General features: G+C 49.2%; 4 protein-coding genes across 5 annotated transcripts; all 4 read right to left on the reverse strand.

The window, feature by feature from the left end:
• Positions 1-2271: 2271 nt before the first annotated feature.
• Positions 2272-6517, reverse strand: LOC112882024 (cyclin-D2-1-like). 2 transcript variants are annotated; one of them, XM_025946980.1, is made up of 6 exons: positions 6073-6517; positions 5777-5863; positions 4226-4321; positions 3927-4131; positions 3713-3843; positions 2272-3631 (listed from the first exon to the last, which is right to left on the reverse strand). In XM_025946980.1, exons 1-6 carry the CDS (start codon positions 6352-6354, stop codon positions 3443-3445), a joined length of 990 nt encoding a protein of 329 aa, XP_025802765.1. In that variant the 5' UTR covers positions 6355-6517; the 3' UTR covers positions 2272-3442. The 2 variants fall into 2 exon arrangements, with proteins under 2 accessions (XP_025802765.1, XP_025802764.1); XM_025946979.1 differs by having other exon boundaries at positions 4226-4324.
• A 2072-nt stretch (positions 6518-8589) lies between these two features.
• LOC112881620 (protein PLASTID REDOX INSENSITIVE 2, chloroplastic) lies at positions 8590-10738 on the reverse strand. Its single transcript, XM_025946401.1, has 3 exons — positions 10248-10738; positions 10019-10120; positions 8590-8950 (listed from the first exon to the last, which is right to left on the reverse strand). The coding sequence occupies exons 1-3, from the start codon at positions 10476-10478 to the stop codon at positions 8762-8764; spliced, it is 522 nt and encodes a 173-aa protein (XP_025802186.1). The 5' UTR covers positions 10479-10738; the 3' UTR covers positions 8590-8761.
• Positions 10739-10899: 161 nt separating this feature from the next.
• On the reverse strand, positions 10900-15504 carry LOC112881621 (succinate dehydrogenase subunit 7, mitochondrial-like). The gene is made up of 3 exons (XM_025946402.1): positions 15279-15504; positions 14151-14253; positions 10900-11188 (listed from the first exon to the last, which is right to left on the reverse strand). Exons 1-3 carry the CDS (start codon positions 15402-15404, stop codon positions 11145-11147), a joined length of 273 nt encoding a protein of 90 aa, XP_025802187.1. The 5' UTR covers positions 15405-15504; the 3' UTR covers positions 10900-11144.
• LOC112881619 lies at positions 11198-14144 on the reverse strand. Its single transcript, XM_025946400.1, has 2 exons — positions 12573-14144; positions 11198-12473 (listed from the first exon to the last, which is right to left on the reverse strand). The coding sequence occupies exons 1-2, from the start codon at positions 12793-12795 to the stop codon at positions 11533-11535; spliced, it is 1164 nt and encodes a 387-aa protein (XP_025802185.1). The 5' UTR covers positions 12796-14144; the 3' UTR covers positions 11198-11532.
• Positions 15505-20500: the final 4996 nt, after the last annotated feature.

Genomic DNA, 20500 nt, shown 5'->3' on the forward strand with positions numbered 1-20500 from the left:
CAAAAGAAGCGCAAAGGAAGGCTGCACAGCCCATGGACGCACGGTGCAGCCGGATGGGGGGCAGCTGCCTCCCCACGCCGCGCAAAGGAAGCCACCGCCCCCGCTCCAAGTATCGCCCCATATCATGCGACCTTTTGACCGTTCAATCACCCAGGAGCCCAGGGCCCCAGCACGGCGGCCACACCCCGCACCGGGGGCACCTCCTCCACTCCCCCATCACCAGCCAGCGGCTCATGCGACCGGACGAGCTCGCTCGGCGTCGCGTCGGCAGCCGGCACCACCCGCTCGTGAGCAGCAGGCCGGGGCGAGGCGGAAAGGGAGCACGAGCGCACGTATGCGGGAGCCGGGAGCGGGACCAAAAGGAGAGCAGCCAGCCAGCCAGCGCTTCTTTTGATTTGATCCGCCTTTGCCAGCAGAAACCCAGATGCGGTGGCGACCTCTAAATCCTGATTCCCTGAAAGCAAAGCCGCACCATCTTCTGCGGAGCTGCAGTCTCTGATTTTTCTCCTCTGCTTCTGCTCTCGGCCTCTCGCAGAGCTGCAGATGTTGTTGGGACGTTGGCAACAGTCTGAGCATCTGCAAGCAAATTGTGATCTGAACCGTGCTCTGAAATATACCTGGAGAATGTGAAATGCGCAGGTCTTCTGTCATTCGGTCGACCAGCATTCGTTTTCTTTGCCCTGGTGCTGTCTGAAAGAAAAGAAAGAGATGTTGCTACATCTACGGATCGCATGCATGGTGTATCTGCGGTCCGAGACATCTAGGCTTTCATCCTTGGTCTTTCCGGTCATGGGATTCCAAAGCTGCCTTGCCATGGCTTTTTCTTGTGTGGCAAAGTGCAATGGTGAATCGGTAAAGCTGTATCCCGAAAGCCGGGCCTCCTTGCAGCTTGCAGCATTGGATTCAGCTCCCGATGCCATCTCTGCCGTTCGATGAGCCGCATCCGTGCATCTTGACCATCTGATTTTCTATTCCATGTGGTGCCAGGGGAACTTTTACCACAAAAAACAATACTCCCAACAAATCTTTTTTTCCTATCAAAGTTGGTGAAACTTATTTCCAAGGCCTCAAAGTTGCTTTTTTTTCCCTCCCTCTTTTGAGAAAAGATGAGGGTTTTTCACCCCTCCTAGAAAGTGAAGGACTTCTCAAGATCTACCCCCTGACAGAGCAGCTGCAAAAACTGCAGCACCTCCGGTATCTGTAGTAGTATGTACCACTAAATTGTTTGTCTGGTACAAGACTTTTCTCCATCCATTCGGACCATTCATTCACGGAAAAAAAAAACAAAAGCATAGCAAAAACAGAGAAAATATGCTGAGCGAGTGCATCGCATTCACAGATTCACAGCAGCAGATTGCAAAAAAGGATTGGAGATCTGTAGTGGGGCTCCAAGGTCATGGCCTCATTTGTACATTAGGGCAAAGCATGCCTGCCACAGATCATCAGAGATTGGTGGCATGTTGCACCCCATGCCATGGCCGTATGACTGCCCTGTGTGTGTGGAGGTCATGTCATTTCACCCAGCTTGCAGATAGATGGGTGCTAGCTGTACCGGGTGGGTAACTCCCTTCCAGAAACACTGAAAAGAAGGATCAAAAGATATGACAAACTGCCCCTGTTAATGGGCACCTCCAATGATTCCCCATAGCCACTACTGTTGACCACTATTGTAAATGCTGTTGAACAGCTATGATGGGGATTAGTGTGTACATATATTGATGTGTTGTTCCTCTTAGGGGACAGAGGGAGTTTGCAACTTTGCATAGAGTGGTGCCCTGCTTATATATTATCAGGCTGTGGATATTGTATTCTATACATATCAGTTCAAACTGCTAATCCATTCATTTTCAAATGAAAGCAATATGAATGCCATTTGTGTAGATTACTTGTTTGAGCTGTTAACAGGGAGAAAAGTAATGCAAAGTTGAGCCATCCATGCAGTGCATGTCTACTTCCTACAGCGCTTTATCCTTGTAGCAATCACCTAACCTACTCAGCTACATGCTTTCAACAATCATGTGATGAGGTACAGCTATTTGTTTGACATTGTGGGTTCATTAGCTAGCGAATTTTCATGGTGTCAGACTATTTAATTCCTTGCTGTCTGAGACACTTCCTGTTGCAGAGTGACTGTGAAAGTGACCATATATATACAGCTTACATACAAAAATAATATGCCAGACTGGCCACTTACAGTCTCTGAACTAACTGGGAACAACACAGCACTACAGCAGGACACACAGTGTTAAACCTTATACACATTCCAGCAGCAAGTAAAACACAGAAGTTATCTCTCTCTTCTCAAGCCAATTCAAATGGCAAGATCCTTATTGATGCTCAAAAAAGAGATACAAATGGGAACAAATAGCAAGGGGCCCCCAAAAGCCTCATGCTTGGACACTGTTAGCCCCGGAGATGGACAAATATTTCCCTCCGGAGCACCACCACACACCAGGGCACGCCTGCATGTGCCTCCCATCACAGCAAAGCATGCCCCCCCTCCCTCTGACGCTCGCTTCAGTAGCATCAACAAAATACCAACAAACCACTCGGAAACAAACAATTTTTGCCCTCATGAATATGAACAGGAACTTTGCAGGGGCAGGACCGGCTGCATCTTGGCAGGAGCCCTGACCGCTCTTTGACCACCCCATTTAACCCAACCAATCATCATCCATCCACTCCCTGCATCTCACTGCCTCCTTTTTAACTCCTCTGCATCTGCAGCCATGGCTTCCTCGCTGACCAATCAATGGTTCCTCTGCAGCTCTGCGTCGGGGTTGAAGAAGATCCACTGAGACTGAGGACTATTCGGATCTATGGTTAATTTTTAGTCTGGGTCATATTAAATGTTTAGATGCCAATTAGACGTACTAGATATAAGCTAACTATAAAATTAATTGCATAAATGGAGACTAATTCACGAGACGAATCTATTAAGTCTAATTAATTCATCATTAGCACATGTTCACTGTGGCATAACATTATTAAATTATGGACTAATTAGGCTTAATAGATTCATCTCGTAAATTAGCCTCCATTTATGCAATTAGTTTTATAATTAACCTATATTTAGTACTTCTAATTGATATCCAAACATCCAAACAGCCCCTGAAGCGTTGTACACAGAAACACAAATGTGCCTGTTGCAGCTGCTGCCTTTCTCTCTCCAGATGCCTCCATCTCTCCATCTCGACACCTTCACAGACTGGCCGGTAGTGCAGAGGCCAGAGGCCGCCATCATGGCTGGGCCGATCGAGCAGGCGGAGCCCCCCACGGAGGTGTAAAGATCCAACCCCAAAAGAAGAGAACAAAAGGAAAAAAGAAAAAAAAAAGAATAGCAGGAACACAAACAGCAAACTGCAAGGAAATCGATCAAACCCTGTTAATCTGCCAAAAAAAGCCCCATTAAAATAATGCTATCTACTTGCGCTCTTCCGTTTCAAATGCCCGGCGGCGACCTCTTCCTCCTCTTAGCCGGGGGAGCCGATGAGGAGGACGAGGAGTGCGAGGACAGGACCTCGTGTGAGCAGCACAGGTTCGCTGCTGATGCTGTGGTGCTGGCCGCTCTTGTCTGAACATTGCCGATCACGAGCTGCTGCATCAGTCTGTAGCAGCTGCTGATCGCTTCCTACAGGCAAGAACAAAATGTTACGTGCTGCCAAATTGTAAAGCTACACAAAATGACACGACGTAATAGCTCTTCTGTTACCTCTCCGAGGCCAATGCACCAGCGGACGGCGGTCCCGGGGCTGACGGACTCCAGCGACGGAGTCTCGCCGGTGGCGCAGAGCACGGCCGCTGCGGCCATTGACGATGGGCAGTGGTCCAAGAACTCGATATCTGTGGCAAGAGTTCACATTTTTCACTGTCACATTTCTAGTTGCTCCATCCCGGACAAACACGCCAGCCAAGTAGTACATTACCATGCATTGCAGCTAGAATGACCTGTGTGGCCCGGGCAATGAGGCACCTCGTGTGCGTCCCTCCTGGATCGACCTTGTAGGCGAAGAAGTCGATGAAGGTGAAGGGCGTAACCGACCGGAGCCGCCAATTCAGCGCGGTCAGGACGAGCAGCTCCATCCGGCCGATCGTCCCGGGCTCGAACACGTATCTGCTGATGCCCTCGACCTGTCAACACACAACGTTCATCCCTGATCTTCTCTCTGATGATCACAAACGTTAATTCTCTGAAGATTTCCACTGTGGTTAGTGGTGTAATTGCCTGTAGGTCCAGGAGGGAGGGCACGAGGGTCTCCTCCATCTTGGCGGCCAGGGAGAGGCAGGTCACGGCCAGCAGCTGCATCGCCCACCCGTCCTCCTGCTGCGTGCATTCGGGGGGAGCGCACAAAAAACACTGCAATTAGTATGCTGGGGGCAAGGATCCACGAAAGTGAGGGACAGATCGTGTACTATTTTCTCGCATCTCTTGTTCTTTTATTATGAGCAAACATGATAAATCTCAGACTTTGAATTCCGAGATCTATTTGTTTGTTCACATGGTAGCCAGTACCAATAGCTAGGCCATGCAAGACCATGAGCATTTTCACAAGTGGTGATTTTTTGAAGACCTACATTGATTGTTACCTACATATTAAGGGATCCTCAGTTATGCTATATGAGGAGACAGAGCCACAGAGGACAACAGCATGCAGCTAGGATCAAGTTATGCGACAAACACTGTTACTAGCTCGCTAATAAATATTACTATTGAGAACAAACATCTGTACGGCTTGTAAAAAGATATATCACTTCCAGTTCCAGCAAGGCAGCAAAGGTTGGTGAGGTCTTCAGTTTCAGCCAAAGCATAGTCTGGATAACCCTATTATCTTAGTTGTTAAACCCTGAAGTTTCAGAGGGTGACCTCAGCGTGGAATGGCCCATGCCTGCTTTTTACAGTGGAGTCCTACTATATTCTATGGTTGATTGTTTCATCTGAACATATATAAATCCAAGAACATGTGTTCAGGAAAACAGCTGCGCCACAAGGCAACAAAAGTCAGAAAAATAATGCAGCAGTTTCAACCAAGGCAGGTGCTGCATATGACTTGGTGCCTGCAGGGAGAGATGCGAGTGAGACCACTTTTGCAGTGTTTACAGCTAGCCTGCAGCAGTTTGTGTTCTTTTCCTTTGGTTCGGAATTCAGATAAAACTACCACCACACCCCACAATGCACAGTCACTGCAAGGGGGATGCTACCATTTGCAGTTGCAGTCCAAGCACTAGCTGTCTAGCTCACAGGCCGGCCATGGCGAGGAATAAAATTGTGGACGGAGCAAGGTGATGGCGAGGCACAATGATAAGGTGTGTTCCACACACCATGATAAAGCGTCAGCTGCTCTTGCACTAAAGCATGGCTCAGGGCTGCAAAGGCAAAAGGACAGCTCTGTCTTGAGCGCATAAACAAACCCCATGGCCACTGCAGCTGCACCCGCCTCATTCCGTTTAAGGGTAGGGAGGTAATTAGCCAGCTGATTATTTGATTAGACCACGCGGACACGCTCTCCAAACCCTTTCTTTTTCCACACCAACATCAGCACTACTGCACTTTGAGAATGAACTTCCCCACTGACAGCCACCACACACACACTGTGTATGGCACCATACTTCTTCCATAGCCACCACCATGCTCATATGAGAAAGAATTATGCAGGGGAAACTAGTACTATAATCCATCCATCACACATGCTGCTCATGTTTTGCTGATATGTTTGAATGCAAATATTAAGTAGTTCATCATGTAGCGAAACAGCGATGGCGGCGCCGGCGAGCGTACCGGCAGACGGTGGAGGGAGAGGAACCGGTCCATGTAGTTGACGGCGAGGTAGGCTGTCAAGGGAAGGAATCCATAGTACTCTTGCACCTGAAGATGGTGATGAAGACGAAGAGAGAAATAACAACATGTGTAAGATGAGATTGCCTGCTGAGCTAAAACATCTACAAGCTAAGATTTTTAGAGCAAGCAAGAACAGTCTGAGATGTGGAGAAAGGTAGCATGCGTGGCGTGTCTATCATAAGGATCGATATCATCAAGCATACAAACATGTATGGCCTCGCGAGCGGTTGCGTCACCTTGAGAATCCATGCAACCGACTCGGCCCGGGCGGCCGGGTCGATGGCCCGCGACCGGAGCCGGTCGGGGTAGTCCGGCCTCGGCGAGTAGTCGGCCTCGCCGCCGATGAGCTCGGCGATGGAGGCCGCCGACTCCTCCTCGCCTGCGGAGCAGCAGCTCCCGTCGGCGTCGTCGTCGTCGTCGTCGGCCCCGGTGCAGGCGCTGCCGGCGGCGGCCGCTGCGCCGAAGAAGGCGGCGGTGGCGTCCTCGGCGCAGAGGAGGTAAGCAGCGTCGTCTGGCATGCCGCCGGGCGGGCCCGTCACTGGGCGGCGGCCATCGCCGTGGTACGGTACCCGGCCGGGAGGACGGGACGGAGTGGGCGGCGTGGTAGTGGGGCGCAGGAACTGGCAGGCGAGGTGGTCGTACTAGTGGAAGACGTGATGGTAGTAGTGTAGCCTATGGGCAGCGTAGTGTCAGCGTGTGAGCGATCGATGTGAGAGCACTAGCGGATATATAATACTAGCTCGCCGCCTGGCTAGATAGTGTATGTGTAGCATCTAGTGTGTGTGTGTGTGCGCGCGCGCGCGCGCGCAAGTGCTCGGTGCTCACCATGAGCACGAGGTATAGATATACGTGATGGACTCGTACAGGTTCTCTCTCTGTCGTTGTTTGGTAAAAGGGAACGAGTTCCATGACTGATAAGTGGGGAATGATTGGTAAAAGGAACCGTCTCATCCCCTTTTTATACATGCAAAATGCGCACCTGCCATCCTCTCTCAAGCGAGAACCGGCCGACGGAGGGCCCACATGTCGGTGACACGATGAACGACAGCCGATTAGGGATCCACGTGTCAGCGACCTAATCAATAACAGTTCCTAAAAGGAAACTACAAGGGTCCCAGCGGTGAATTGTAACACCCCGTCGCTGTTAATGCTTCCTAGACGACCTGATAAGTTTTTAGGACGGTGCGTGCGAGCGTGACAGCTCTCGCGACCTGGACGTGGACAGTGGCCACATACGCGGAGCAGCACTCTGCTACCGCGGGCCCGGGCCGTAAGTGACTGAGGGTCGGTCATGATTGGAGCACGGATGGTCAAGATCTACTCGAGCCAGGGGAAGGGGGAGGAGATCCGATCTGATCCATCGCCTGTTGGGCGTGTCGATGCGGCCTCTACTGCTCACAAGCATGGTGAGGAGAGGAGGAGGAGGATAAGACACCCGGGGGACGATACGCCCTGCTGGCTCTCGCCGGCGGCCGTGGCGCCCGGTTCGTCAGCCGTGTCGTGACAGTGGTGTGCACACGGCAGCCAGCGTGCATGGGAGCCAACAGCCAAGGCCCCTCTGCCGTCGCACAGGTCCTCACGGATTTCATATGGCTAGTCCTGTGGATTATATAACGACTGTATGCATGTACAGAGCTACAGATACGCTGACCGATCGATTTTAGCATTAACTGCAAACTAAATTACTACTGTAGATGGCTGTCTGCAGATGTTTATCAGGACCCCCCCCCAAAAAAAAAATGTTGGAAACAAAAGTGCATCAGGTGGTTAACTGTTTATAGCTACCAGGACACTGACTGTAATAATAGTCTGTACTCTGTAGAGCTATACATGTGGGAGTGAAGTATCCACCAGATCGACGGACAGAGATACCTGTCGAGATTCAGGTATGCTCGCCAATTTATCACGACCCTGCAACGAGCGATCCAGCCACGTATATAGGAGCTGTACAAATTAACTTCGTGTACCATGCCATGGTCCTCGCCATACCTGCACACACATCTTAGTATCTCACTTCTCACCATCACTGATCACCACCACGTCACGTACATGGGCCCGAGCTGCTGCCATTACCACTGCTCACGGGCCGCGCCGCGCCGTCTCCAGAGCTGACGAGGACGATAGCCGCCGCCGCTCTCCGCAGACCATAACGCCATGGACTGCGAAGCTCCGCCCGGCGCACGGCCGATCCGTCAGGAGCAGAGCAGGGGGGCGTCTTTCAGAGACGCCCCCCGGACCCCTGCTGCGGCTTCGTCGTCTACCTCGCTCGCATCGTCCGGCTCCAGGCCCTTTGAATGGCATGGACCCGGCCACCCAGCAGCGGCCCCCCTTGCCCTGCGTGGCACGAACATTGAAGTGGATGCTGTAGGTTTCAAATCTCCATCTCCACTGAATGAACTGTGAACAGCTAGCTCCCTTTCGCAGTTTCGACAGCCATCGCAGGCGGGCGTTGACTTGGTCAGCGGGCTGCCGGCTGTTCGTCCTGCGAGGGGCAGAGGGCACGGTGAGAGTTAGTGAAGCCGCTGTGGAGGATGTCACTGGGGTTTCTGGTGCTTACGTTGCGGCATGGAGCGGGGTTTATGGGTGCCCCATCTGCAGGACTCTGACCTGCAAGAAAAACATGAGATGGAAAACGACCAAGTGGTATAGTAGTGGCAGATAAGGTTGCCTGCCACATTCTCAAATAGTGTGGTCAACTAGTTCCTGAAAAAGGTTCAGCCATCAGAGAACAGAAGCGTTACACTAATCACACATCGGAAAAAGAAATATCACACCTTCATTAGAGAGGATCAAAACTCTGGGTTTCAAGATCTCGTAAGATGTTACGACTAATCTAGAGTTCTAGCTTCAAGTCTACACTGAAAGAGTGAAAGACAACACTACAGATACAAGAAACACAAGAAACAGAAGGGGAGTCCACTGTTCCTAGTATTCCCCAGTCCAGGCCTTCCAATCCTTGTCGATGTTCTTTTCAGCCCAAGCGATCGCTGCACGGGCAGCTTGCGGTGCACCGGGAAGCCCCCTCTCTTTGATCTCGCCCTTCATATCCAAGAATGGGTGAACCAGGAGTGTCCCAGGTCCGCAGTAATCATTTTCCAAGAAAGACCCTAAGATCTGGCAATGATAGTCATATATTAGTGCCTTCGCCAGATTTTAACTCTTGGCAGAAATGTTTGTTGAAGAGATGTGCAATGTTATCTCATCTAACATCAAATTGTTGCTTACATAAACAATCGCAAAGAAGATATTGACAGCACATGCCTTAACTGCATCGGAATACCATGCTTCTATGTTTGTCCCTCAGTAACACAATTCAAAGAAAGGTAGGTTGTAACTAGCGATAAGCCTGATTATTATTCAAGCAGGCATATTTCATAATGGCTAGCTGATTCCTAGAATTTACATGCCTAATTCTGTACAACTTGCATAATGCTCTGACTGTCATCTGTGGAGATTCCTTCCACTCAAACAAAGCCTGCTGGAATCAATTCAAATATGTTTCATTAATACCAATTGATTTTAGCCTATTTGGGTTGTAATAAACTACAAATCTCTGAACCCGAAACACCAAGAAAGAATGCATCCTTCATAGGTTGAGGCACTAAATTTTTATGTCAATCAAGTTCATAGCTGGAACAACCTTGCCAACGCACCCAATTCTCTACCTTTGCTTAAAAAAGGTGTAATTGGTGACACGCGTGATTATTCTCAGGAATATCATAATGGCTAACACTAACAATTATGTGCAGATCCTAGACTCCTACTCCATACAACTTGCACAGTGCTCTGGCTCTGCAGTAGTCTGCATAGACTGCTTGACTGAACCTGTGTAAAACAAATCATAACATGGACAGATAATTGGCCTTTTGGATTCTACCAAAGTACCAATCTCTAGACGGGAACAAACTAGGAACAAGCATATGCATATGAAGTCTGAAGTCTGAACCATCATGAGAAATATTTACATCCTTCTTAGACGAGTCACTGACTTTACAGTCTTAATTCCCCAATTGATTCAGGACATCTCCTTCCCGAACACATTCTCGTTCAAGCGTTAATTCGCCTGGCCAACTCAGTTGCAACTACAACCCCCCTGCCACTTCAAATGATATCCAATCCACACTCACCCATCCATACCAATTGAGTGCGAAAAAGTAAAAGGACTAGGCCGCGAAAACATGCCTGGGTGCAGATGTCGACGATCTCCTCGACGTGCTCCCCGAAGTAGTCGTCCTTCTTCTGCTCCAGCCGCCACGCCATGTGCTCCCTGAACTTGCTCGTCTCCTGAAACACACTCCCAAACCGAAAGAGTTTTAGGCATCAGACAATAACCGCAGTAGCAGGCAGCAGTAGCAGCAGCAGCAGAAGGCTTCGTCCCAATGCGAGAGGAGGAAGGGAGTAAGAAGCTGACCTGCTCGGCGAACTCCGGAATGGGGTCCGGGAACTTGTAGTCCTCATACCCCGAGTTTTTGGCGCGGCGGCACTCGAACTTCGCCAGCCGCGGCCGGCGGCTGCGCAGCCGGAGCCCCGCCGCCGCCGAGCGACGCGCGGGGGAGGCCGACAGCGTCCGCGAGCAGGAGCTGCGGGTCAGGAGAGGAGGGTTCAAGGCCGCGGTCGCGGTCGCCCACGCCCTCGTCGCCATCGCCGCACTCACTGGGCTTTGCCTTCACTTCGGTAGTTCGGTCGCCTCCCCTCCGGAGTCCCTGACTCCTTATCTGTTCCGAGGTTTCGATTGCCGCGAGCCCCCGATGTCGGTTGGGGTGTGCCGTCCGATCCCAAAAGGAAGGCTGGGATGGAGGCATGGAAACCTAGCTGCCTACGGCTGGCCATTTGAATCAAGCACAACACCTAAAACTTGCGCTGCATTGTGCAAACCAGTAATTCCTCCAACCTGCACGATACTGAAACGCCCGCATACATCAGTTGCAGCCGCACAAGGTTCTCGAACCGCCATCGGCAGAGACAGAAGAATTAGCAACAACAATAGGCTCTAAGGTCTAGCACCCTTGTTTTTTTTCTTTTTTGAAATTTTGGTTCACTAATAACACACATGCGCAGCAGAATGCCATCCCAGCGAATTTAAATCAGACAATTCTCATTCAGCACGATGAACAATGCAGTGCCCACTTCGTTTACAAGTAAGCTAGGCCATGAAACAGAATGTTATTCATAAAAATGCCAACCTAGTTTATTTTATTTTACATGGTAGCAATTATAGCAACGATCAACAGAAAGGTCTCAAACACAGGATGTGTGGCGATGAATCACTTTCTCAGATATCTGTGCCGCCAAACAACTGTGATGTCCCTCATTTTGTGCTTGTTGCCAACACAGCGATCTCATAGCTGCAGGCTGCATGAAACAAAAAAAAACAAACAGCAATCAGAACAGCTCCGAAACACAAGGAGATTATAAAATTTGGATTACAAATCCAGCATGGATGAAATGGAGCAGTTGTTCTACTCCAGAAAAGTAGTTCTTGTAAGCATTGTGTGAGAAACGGAGAATGCATGAGGTCTGTTTGGAACATTCAGCTTTCAGCTCAGGGTGATGCATTATTGCATGCATTCAATCAGGTAGTATAAAGGACAATGCTGAAATCTACTGCTTACAGTCTAAACCTACTGCAGTATTATTTACACCAATGTTTTCAAGTCGCCTAGTCGGTCCTAGTCGCCTAAGGACCGACCAGTCGATTAGTCGCGATTAGTCGTCGACCAGGTCGAACTAGTCGACCCTAGTCGAGCTAGTCGGCTGTTAGTCGTCCATAGTATATAGTAATAGTCTATACTATATAGTATATAGTAGTATAGTATATAGTTACATACAAATAAGGAACAGCAAGCATGGTCATCAACAATCTGCTTGGCCTCCTTGGATTTCTTTGTGCAATGCTCAAGAGTAGGTTGAGAAGTCTTTGATTTGTGCCTCTCTGCAACTACTTCTTCTGGTGTCTTGCAAAGCATGGCACTCACTGACTTTGAATACTTTTGAGTTTGTGCTTTTGGTGGAGCAGAAACAACAAAAGTGCTGATGGCAGCCTGTGTCATTTTCTTCTTTACTAGCTTGACCCTTGTCCCAGAACTAGGCACTGGTGCTGCTTTTGGTTCATCTTGAGGCCCAGCAACTTGTTCCCCTTCATCTGCAGCTTCTTCATCTACTTCAGGAATTTGCACATAAGTACTCTTGGAATTCTTCAACAAGTAATCATTCATCTCTCTCTTGACTACTTCAGGACTCTCAGGGCACCCTGCTGCGTCACCATAACCCCCAGCAAGGTGCTGCTTGAACCTTTTTATTCCTGCAGGCACTACCTTCTTACAGAAAACACACTGCAGAAAGTCTTTCTTTGTAACATCTGGCCACCACCCATAGTTCCATCCTGGGTCAGAAGATTTAGCCTTCCTCGTCTTATCAACAGCCTGGGCACGAAGATCAGCTGGCAGTTTCGCAATTGCCTTCTCAGCTAGGGGTTTACCACTGCAATCTGGAGCAGTTGAGGCTGCAGAGGAGTTGGCAGTTGCTTGAGTCTCAGCACCAACAGAATTTGGCGGCGCGTCAGTCTCGGCAGCAGCAGATTCCCGTTCCACACTATCTGGCATCATCACTTCCACCATTGCACGCCGCCGTTCCATCTCTGCATATAGTCAATAGCATCAGGGGAGGAGCAGAGCAGGGGTGCTGGGGGCCAGAACTAGTGCTGGGAGCAGGGGAGGAGCATATACTCAAAACTCACCGTCGGAGGAGGAGCTCATCTTCAAAGGCTTGTGCTGCTGGCCTGCTGGATCTTTAGCACAAGAGCAGAGCAGAGCTACTGGTGGATCTGAGACGAGAGCAGAGCAGAGCAGAGGAGACCGGCGGCTGCTACTGCTTCCGCCGGAGAGGAGACCGGCTGCTGCTGCTTCCACGGGAGAGGAGAGAGGAGGGGGCGGCTGCTGCTGCAGTGCTGCTGCTTCCATCGGAGAGGAGAGAGGAGGGGACAGCTGCTGCTGGCTTCCACGGGAGAGGAGAGGAGACCGGCGGGAGAGGAGCGGAGGGAGAGGAGAGGAGAGAGGAGGGAGACTGGGAGAGGAGAGGAGAGGAGCTGCTGCTTGGCGCCGCTCGCGTTTTGGCGGCCTGAAAACGGCCCGTTTTGGCGCCTCCCGTGCCTCTGTTTTGGCGCCTCCCGCGCTGCAGCTCTCTGGTCTGGTCGCCTACAGCACTAATCGGCCGACTAATCGCGATTAGTCGACAACTAATCGGACGACCAGAAAGCTGGTCGACCAAATCGGGTCGATAGCCCTGGTTGGTCACTCTTCAGCGACCTGGACGACTAATTGCGATTAATCGCGATTAGTCGGACGACTTGAAAACACTGATTTACCCCTCATCAAGTAGTGTAAAAGAAAAACTGTAGCAAAACCTCCTGCTGGGTCATACAGAATGCTAAAATGCACAACCATCTCCTGATGCAATGTCCACACAATCCGCTCACTATGGTAGGCAACTAATTGTAACATGGGTAATCAAGGAAAAATATGCCATATTAAACATATACCATATCTCAACTTGTAAATGCAACTGGATGATAATCAGTGGCCAGAAACAACTTCTTACACTACCAGGTGGTACTGAAATCTCTAATATCAGAAGGTAGAAAAAATAAACTCTCGGTAGTGGATATCACAATACAGAATAAGAGTCCAGGAGCAACAGAGGCAGAGGGTTGCAACAATACTATAGTACACCACTTGCAAGATCAAACCACACAGCCTACAACTTGTAAATTCAAACAAGATAGCATACACATCTCTTGCGCTATCGACCACTATAGCCTTAACATGGTACAAAAACTCAACCTTCGGTTAATCAAGAGACTGGAATTTGATAAGTTGTTTACCGATAAAGAAAGAAAGAAAGAAAGAAACACAACAATTTCCTACCAATCAGTTCCCAGCTTTTTTTTTTCTTTCAAGGTACTCCCTCCATTCCAAAATGTAGGTCGTTTTGACTTTTCTAGTTTCATAGATTTTGCTATGCACCTAGACATACATTATATACCTAGGTACATAGCAAATACTATGAATCTAAAAAAGCCAAAACAACCTACATTTCGAAACGGAAGGAGTAGAAATTCACTGGGTGCAACTTTAACTACATCCTTGTATCATTATCATAGTAAGAAAATACAGCTAAGAAAATGGTAGGTATACACCAGTAGGTCAAGCAGCCCACATGAATTCACAAGGTGCAGCAATAAACAGTACAATACAGTCCCAAAGGTCTATAACAAGCTGAAACCAAAAGGTAAGTAAAATCTGCTACAAAAACGTACCAAGTACAACAGCAAGAGTGAGAACATTCCCAATCTTGGAGACCTGTTTCACACTGTTTTTGTATGATTTGAACCTCTTCAAAGCAACATCCTCCTCCAAGAGCTGCAAAATCAGCAATGCAATGTTAAAATACTAAAAAAGAGAAAGAGCATGCTTCAAAGAGTAGCAAAAACTATATCACAAAGAAATTCAAGACAGAAAACATGCCATTGAAATACAAGTGTAATGTATTAATAAACTAAACACCAATTGCAAGATCATGTAATACGGAATATCTAATATTAGTAACAACATTACACAACTTCGATCTGGAACCCTTGAATAGTGATTGTATAGAAAGCATTCAAAAGGCGCATAGAAATATGATTTCCACAAAAAAATAAACAGGGTTAGTTACTGAAACCCTCAATCATATTTACATGATGGTCTGATTGTATTCAGAAAGAGAGACAAATTTTGACACAATAGCAGGCAATACAGTTTTTTTAGACAGACAATACAGTTAGTCTATAAATAATTAAGTATAGCAAGTTCTCAGTATCTGAAATAAACAATATCAGCAATTATTAAGCTACAGCCTGCAGTGACTGGAAACTCCATGCAAGAGATTAAGTACTACATCTATGCATCAAACCCATTTGATTGTTTCACAAGGGATCAGCACATCGCTTGCCCCAATTCAACAAAGGCCACATCTGGATGATTCTCACACACCAATTGCAGGGATTGCATTTGCACAACGCAAAGCACAATGACTAATTGACACCCGAAAAACATGAACAAGAGCCAGAGGCAACCCTAGCAGCCATGACCAAAGCAACACAAAGCACCTCGAGGTCAGCCATCCTGCACCGGAGACAACTACGCAATACTCCCGTTCCCCCAATGACCAACCCCGCGCTTACAGGAGAGCTTCCAATCGCAGAGCCTACGCCGCCACGTTCCATCCAGATCGAACCGACGCGGCTCGCGACCCCGCGGAAGCAGATCAGACCTAGAGGCGCGATCTAACCACCCCCCCCCCCCCCCGCGGAAACCCACGGGACTCATGACGAGAATCCCGTATACCACCACACGGTCCCGCGATCGAGGTACCAGATGGCGAGAGAGTGGAGAGAAGTGCTCACCGCCTTCTCGCGAGCGCCGAGCTCGACGTGGTAACCACGGCTGGCCTGGAGGCGATGGTGCGGCGTCGTCGGCGGCGCAGAGCGGAGGCGGGAGCGGAGGGAGGAGAGGAAGGCGGGCTGGGCCATGGCGGAAGCGGAGAGGGGATGGGAGGGCAAAGGCGGCGAGGAAGGTGGGCGGTGCGATGCGAGCCTTTGCGACTTGCGAGTGTTGAAGGGGTTGTTTGGATCCGGGTAAGTAAGAGCTGGTTTGGTACAACTCCCGCCGGCTCCGGCTTCTGCAACGCCGAAGGAGCTGGAGTAGCCACAATTTGCAGCTTCATCCGTTTTTATTCACTACGTTCAAAATCGGCTCCGGCTCTTTCTGGGCTTCAGCCTTGAAGTTATTTTGTATTTGAGTATTTAGTAGAGCTTCACGTGAAGCCAACGGTGAAGCTGTTGAGGAAGCCGTGCCAAACAGATTCTAAATTTTAGAGCGTGTTTGGGGAGCTCCACTCCAACTTTTCTAGCAAATACGTCTAGCTCTAGAAACTCCAGATCCGGAAACTCTAAAAAAATATAGAGTTGGGGGCTAACTCCATGTTTTTCGTGGAGCTCCTTAAGTGATGCTCAAAAACACAAGTTCCACACCTTCTCGTGGAGTTAGAAGTTATTTACCCACCATTACCACTAGTTCCACAACTTACCCCTTCGTTTCTATTTTTCTAGCCCCCCACCCCAACCTCCTCTTCTTCATTACATCACCCTACCTCCCGCGTGTCATGCCCACGCCACCAAGGCCCCGCCCCTTTGGGCACTGCGCCGTCACGACCCCCTACGGCGGCACTGGTCCGCCCCGCCCCCTGCAGGGCCGCACCACGGCATGGTAGGGAGGCTGGAGGTGGCGGGGGAGCAGGGCCCACGACCGTCGAAGGTGGAGGCGCGGAGCAAAGCATGCGGGTCAAGGCGGTGTGCGGTGGGGAGCGCAACGCTTGCCGGTTGGCCGGGGAGAGCTGCAGGCGAAGAAGGGGAAGGGCGGAAAGGTGCGATTTGTGCCGCGGCGGTGGGGCTGGGTGGCCGTGTGGCGCCGGCAGGAAGCGAGGTCCGGGCATCTTGGTGTCCGGGTGGCGCCGGCGGGCAACAAGGGCCGAGCTCCCATGTGGTCGTGCGGCGCCAGCAGGGGTGGAGGCCGGGCAAGTGGCCGTGCGGCGTCGCCGAGGGCTCGTGTGGCGCCGTCGGGGGGCACGCAGCCCTGCGGGCAAGCGGCGCCGTCAAGGGGTGCGGCCGTACGGGCAGGCGGCTCCGTCGGGAGTGAGTGGCTGTGTGGTTTGTGGCCCGTGCGGCTCTCGAGGGAGTTGGGGTGGCGGCACTAGAGTAGAGAGAGGAAGAGGAGGGAAGAAAAGAGAGTGACATGTAGGTCTATTAACAAAGACTAAAATAGACTATTCACAACGAGTCATCATCTTTCTGGAGTTAAAGTACTGCAATCAGCTAAATATGTACAATAACTCGATATTTTTGTGGAGGTGGTGAAGTGGAGCCGTAAAAAAGGAGTTGGTGGAGTGGAGCTATTTTTTTGAGTTGGAGTGCTCTCAAACATGCCTTAGTCTGTCACATCACATGTTTGATACCAATTAGGAGTATTAAATATAGACTAATTATAAAACTAATTACGTAAATGGAAAGTAATTTATGAGACCAATCTATTAAGCCTAATTAATCCTTCATTACTATCAAATAATGGACTAATTAGTCATAATGGACTCATCTCGTGAATTAATCTCCATCTATACAATTAATTTTATAATTAATCTATATTTAATACGTGTTCAAATATTCTATCCAAGCACACCCTAAGCAGCAATGGCTCCATCAACTCCGGCAATAGACTCCACTTTTCAGGCCCTGCTTCTATAGGATCCACGTGTCAGTGCATTTTCTTTTATTTTCTTTTTTCCCGCAGGCCCGCACCCCTCTCCTCTCCGCTTCCTCTTCCCTGCGACTTCTCTTCCTCCTTCCGCCGCCGCTCGCTTTCTCCCTGCGCCGCCTGCGGACTCCCTCGGCCACCCAGATCCGCCCATGGTGCTCCAGTTCCACCTCAAATCGAGCTCGTGCAGCCTGTCGTCGTCGTTCCCCAAATCATTGAGCGCCGATTTTGCACGGTGGCTCCTCGATTCGCAGAAGAGGACGGTCAAGGAAAGGACGGCCAAGGAAAGGACGACCAAGGAGCAGGGAGAGGTGCATGCCGGGAGAGGCTGGACGAGCTGGTGGGGAGTAACTCTCGCGCCGCCCTGCGGCGGCTTGGTGTGCGACGCGCCGTTCTTGAGCTCATGCAGCCTCCGTCCTCATCCAGCGGTGCTGAAGCTCCGCGGCGCTCCGTGGCCCGCCGTGCCAGGCTGCGGATCCGCGCCAGCTCGAACCAGCGGCGACAAATCCGGGCTCGGCGCGACGGATCTCGAGCTCGAGGCCGCCGCGGCGCCCATGCTGTTCCGGGATGCCGGCCGCGGCGGCGCGGATGCTCGAGTTTGAGGGTGGCGACGGGGTGCTGCAGCTCGAGGGGCCGGCGGGCGTGCTCGATCTCGGGGACAGCGGTGGGGTGCTGCAGCTCAGGGGGCCGGTGGGCGTGCTCGAGCTCGGGGGCACCGGCGGGGTGCTGCAGCTCGGGGTGCGGCGGGCGTGCTCGAGCTCGGGGGCAGCGGCGGGGTGCTGCAGCTCGGGGGCCGGCGGGCGTGCTCGAGCTCGGGGGCCAGCAGGCGTGCTCGAGCTCGGGGGCAGCGTCGGCGGGGGTGCCGCAACTCCGGGACGGCGAGGGGCTCGAGCTCGGGGGTGGTGACGACGGAAACGCGCGAGGCGATGGAGAGAAACAGGAGAAAAAAAAATAGGGACCTCCGTAGCCACCCGTGGGAGAAGGGAAAATTGGCTGTCGGCCACCATTCAATTGTGGTTTTGCCACAGGATACTAAGAAAGAAAAGTTTTGCCTTTAACATGTTAATTTGCTGCTGGACATTATAGTTGTTATAATAATATATTTCACTCAAACAGGTAAGAAAACAACATTTCTGGACAAGAATACCCTTGCCCCTTCAAATAAACATTTGAACACCATAACAGAATAATATTTGAACAACAAATAGGGCAATATGATAGAGCAATTCAACAGCATTTTATCTTAGAATAATATGACAGGTTAATGGAAGTAGCAGGTCCAACAAAATATCATGCTCCAGTCATATTAAGCTATCTAGTACAGTATCAGATCCAAACATTACAAGTCTACATATTACAAGGTCATACTTTGAACAACAACACTATGTGAACATATCACTACATAGCTTATGTTTTCTTGAATCTGACAACCTTCAGCTTTTTTGTCTTTTCCTTGTCGTTGATAGGAACCGGAGATAAAGCAAAATATTGAACAGGCTCTATAGTGTTTTCAAGTTCAAGTATTCTCTTACGGCTATAAATGTAAATAGAGTTGTGTGAAATAAATATAGACAAAAAACATAAAGGTATAGAGAATGAAACTGCAGTACCTTCTTGTGACAGGGCTTGGTGTAGAAACTAGTGTCATGGCTCTAGTTGGTGTAGACAAGTCATATTCCAGCATTTTTCTTGACATACTACATATAGGTAGAAATCATGTAAAATTGTAGCTATTACAGTAATACCAACGATCAGGAAAATGCAATACCTCCTCGTTACTGGACTTGGTGTAGAAACAGTGGAGATTGCTCTAGATGGTGTAGCGCTGTGAAATGTATATATATATATATATATATATATATGAGATATGTGCAAGCTAAGTCAAACACCATAAAGTTTGAGTGAAAAAATCTTACAATAGGTCAGAAAATGATGGTTGTTGCTGTGTTGGTTCAGCAGTACTAGATGGCACTGTGACATTTTTCTTGCCTCTCTTTCTCTTTGGTTTTGGAGGGGCACGCGGTGGTGCATCAGATTCATAAACATACTCGTTACATTTTTTTTCCATGTGTCCAAGCTGCTTGCACCTTTTGCATCTTGTGGTTCTTTTTCCAGAGCCCCCTTCCGCTACTGATTTGTATCTTTTCACTCTTGGTCTCCCTTTTGAGAATTGGAGGCCACAACTTGAACCCTGGGTTAACTTGAGGCCATTGTTTCCTATCTGTCATTGGCTTTATAGATTTTCCATAAGCTTTCTTGAACTTTGCCACATAATAATATTCATAAACATAGTCTTCAATATTATAACCTCGAATTGAGGTTATAATACACAAAGCGTGTGTGCATGGCAGACCGGTGATTTGCCAACGCCTACAGGTGCACTTCCCCTCATGGAGATCAACAGTATGCCTCCAATGAACTAGATTCTTTGTAACACCTTCAACTTCACCTAACATCTCACCTTCTTTACCACCTTCTTTGTGTGAATACCTCCAGATATATTTCAAGCCTCGACTCCTTGCAAAGAGGTCCTTCATGACATTAGGCAGTATCTTATCTTTAAGCTTCATATCAATTTTTCTTCTCAAGAACATTTTTTGCATGCATAATTGTCTTATCCTATCCATAAGATCAACCACATGCAACGATTTTTCATTCCTAATCAAGCTATTAAATGTCTCAGCTATGTTATTTGTGACATAATCACACTTGCTTGCTTCGGAAAACAAGTGCCTTGTCCAGAGGTGCTTGTGGTTATCATGTATCCACTTCATTGCTTCGGGGCAAGCTTCATACATCAAATTATAGTGCTCTTCAAATCTATGTATCTGGTAAGCTCTACATGCTGGCCATAAGTGCTTCTCAAAGACCTCACCTCGATATCGCTTCTGAAAGTTTGCAACTAAGTGCCTCATGCACTCTCTATGCTCAACCCCATTTTTGAAGATGTGAGTAACAGTAGAATCAATTCCTTTTCCTACATCTGTTGAGATCACTAGGCCTCGAGGTGAGCCAATAGCTTGATGAAGTCTGCTAAAAAATCATGACCAATTTTCAGTTGTCTCTGATCCAAATACCCCATAACACACAGGAAACATCCAATTATGCCCATCAATAGCAGTAGCCGATGCAAGTTGACCCTTCCATTTTCCAGTCAAGTGGGTGGAGTCCACACCAAGAAAAGGCCTACAACCATGTAGAAAACCATCCACACATGCACTTAGGGCAATAAACATTCTAATAACTCTCTTCTTCTTCCCAACTTGCTCAAATTCAATGTCCACCAAACTCCCACGATTTGTCTTCTCAACCTCTGCCT

This window comes from Panicum hallii, chromosome 2, assembly GCF_002211085.1.
Source record: "Panicum hallii strain FIL2 chromosome 2, PHallii_v3.1, whole genome shotgun sequence".
NCBI classification, from domain to species: Eukaryota; Viridiplantae; Streptophyta; class Magnoliopsida; order Poales; family Poaceae; genus Panicum; species Panicum hallii.

Excerpts from the sequence above, each read along its gene's own strand:
- LOC112882024 (XM_025946979.1), bottom strand. The coding sequence starts at position 6,354 with ATGCCAGACGACGCTGCTTACCTCCTCTGCGCCGAGGACGCCACCGCC. Across the intron at positions 4,132-4,225 it reads CCTCCCTCCTGGACCTACAG|GTCGAGGGCATCAGCAGATA; the intron begins GCAATTACACCA and ends GTGTGTTGACAG. Across the intron at positions 3,844-3,926 it reads CATTCTAGCTGCAATGCATG|ATATCGAGTTCTTGGACCAC; the intron begins GTAATGTACTAC and ends CTCTTGCCACAG.
- LOC112881620 (XM_025946401.1), bottom strand. The coding sequence starts at position 10,478 with ATGGCGACGAGGGCGTGGGCGACCGCGACCGCGGCCTTGAACCCTCCT. Across the intron at positions 10,121-10,247 it reads TTCCGGAGTTCGCCGAGCAG|GAGACGAGCAAGTTCAGGGA; the intron begins GTCAGCTTCTTA and ends AGTGTGTTTCAG. Across the intron at positions 8,951-10,018 it reads TCGTCGACATCTGCACCCAG|ATCTTAGGGTCTTTCTTGGA; the intron begins GCATGTTTTCGC and ends TATCATTGCCAG.
- LOC112881619 (XM_025946400.1), bottom strand. The coding sequence starts at position 12,795 with ATGGAAGCAGCAGCACTGCAGCAGCAGCCGCCCCCTCCTCTCTCCTCT. Across the intron at positions 12,474-12,572 it reads GATGAGCTCCTCCTCCGACG|AGATGGAACGGCGGCGTGCA; the intron begins GTGAGTTTTGAG and ends GACTATATGCAG.
- LOC112881621 (XM_025946402.1), bottom strand. The coding sequence starts at position 15,404 with ATGGCCCAGCCCGCCTTCCTCTCCTCCCTCCGCTCCCGCCTCCGCTCT. Across the intron at positions 14,254-15,278 it reads TCGGCGCTCGCGAGAAGGCG|CTCTTGGAGGAGGATGTTGC; the intron begins GTGAGCACTTCT and ends CTGATTTTGCAG. Across the intron at positions 11,189-14,150 it reads CACTCTTGCTGTTGTACTTG|CCTGCAGCTATGAGATCGCT; the intron begins GTACGTTTTTGT and ends TGTTTCATGCAG.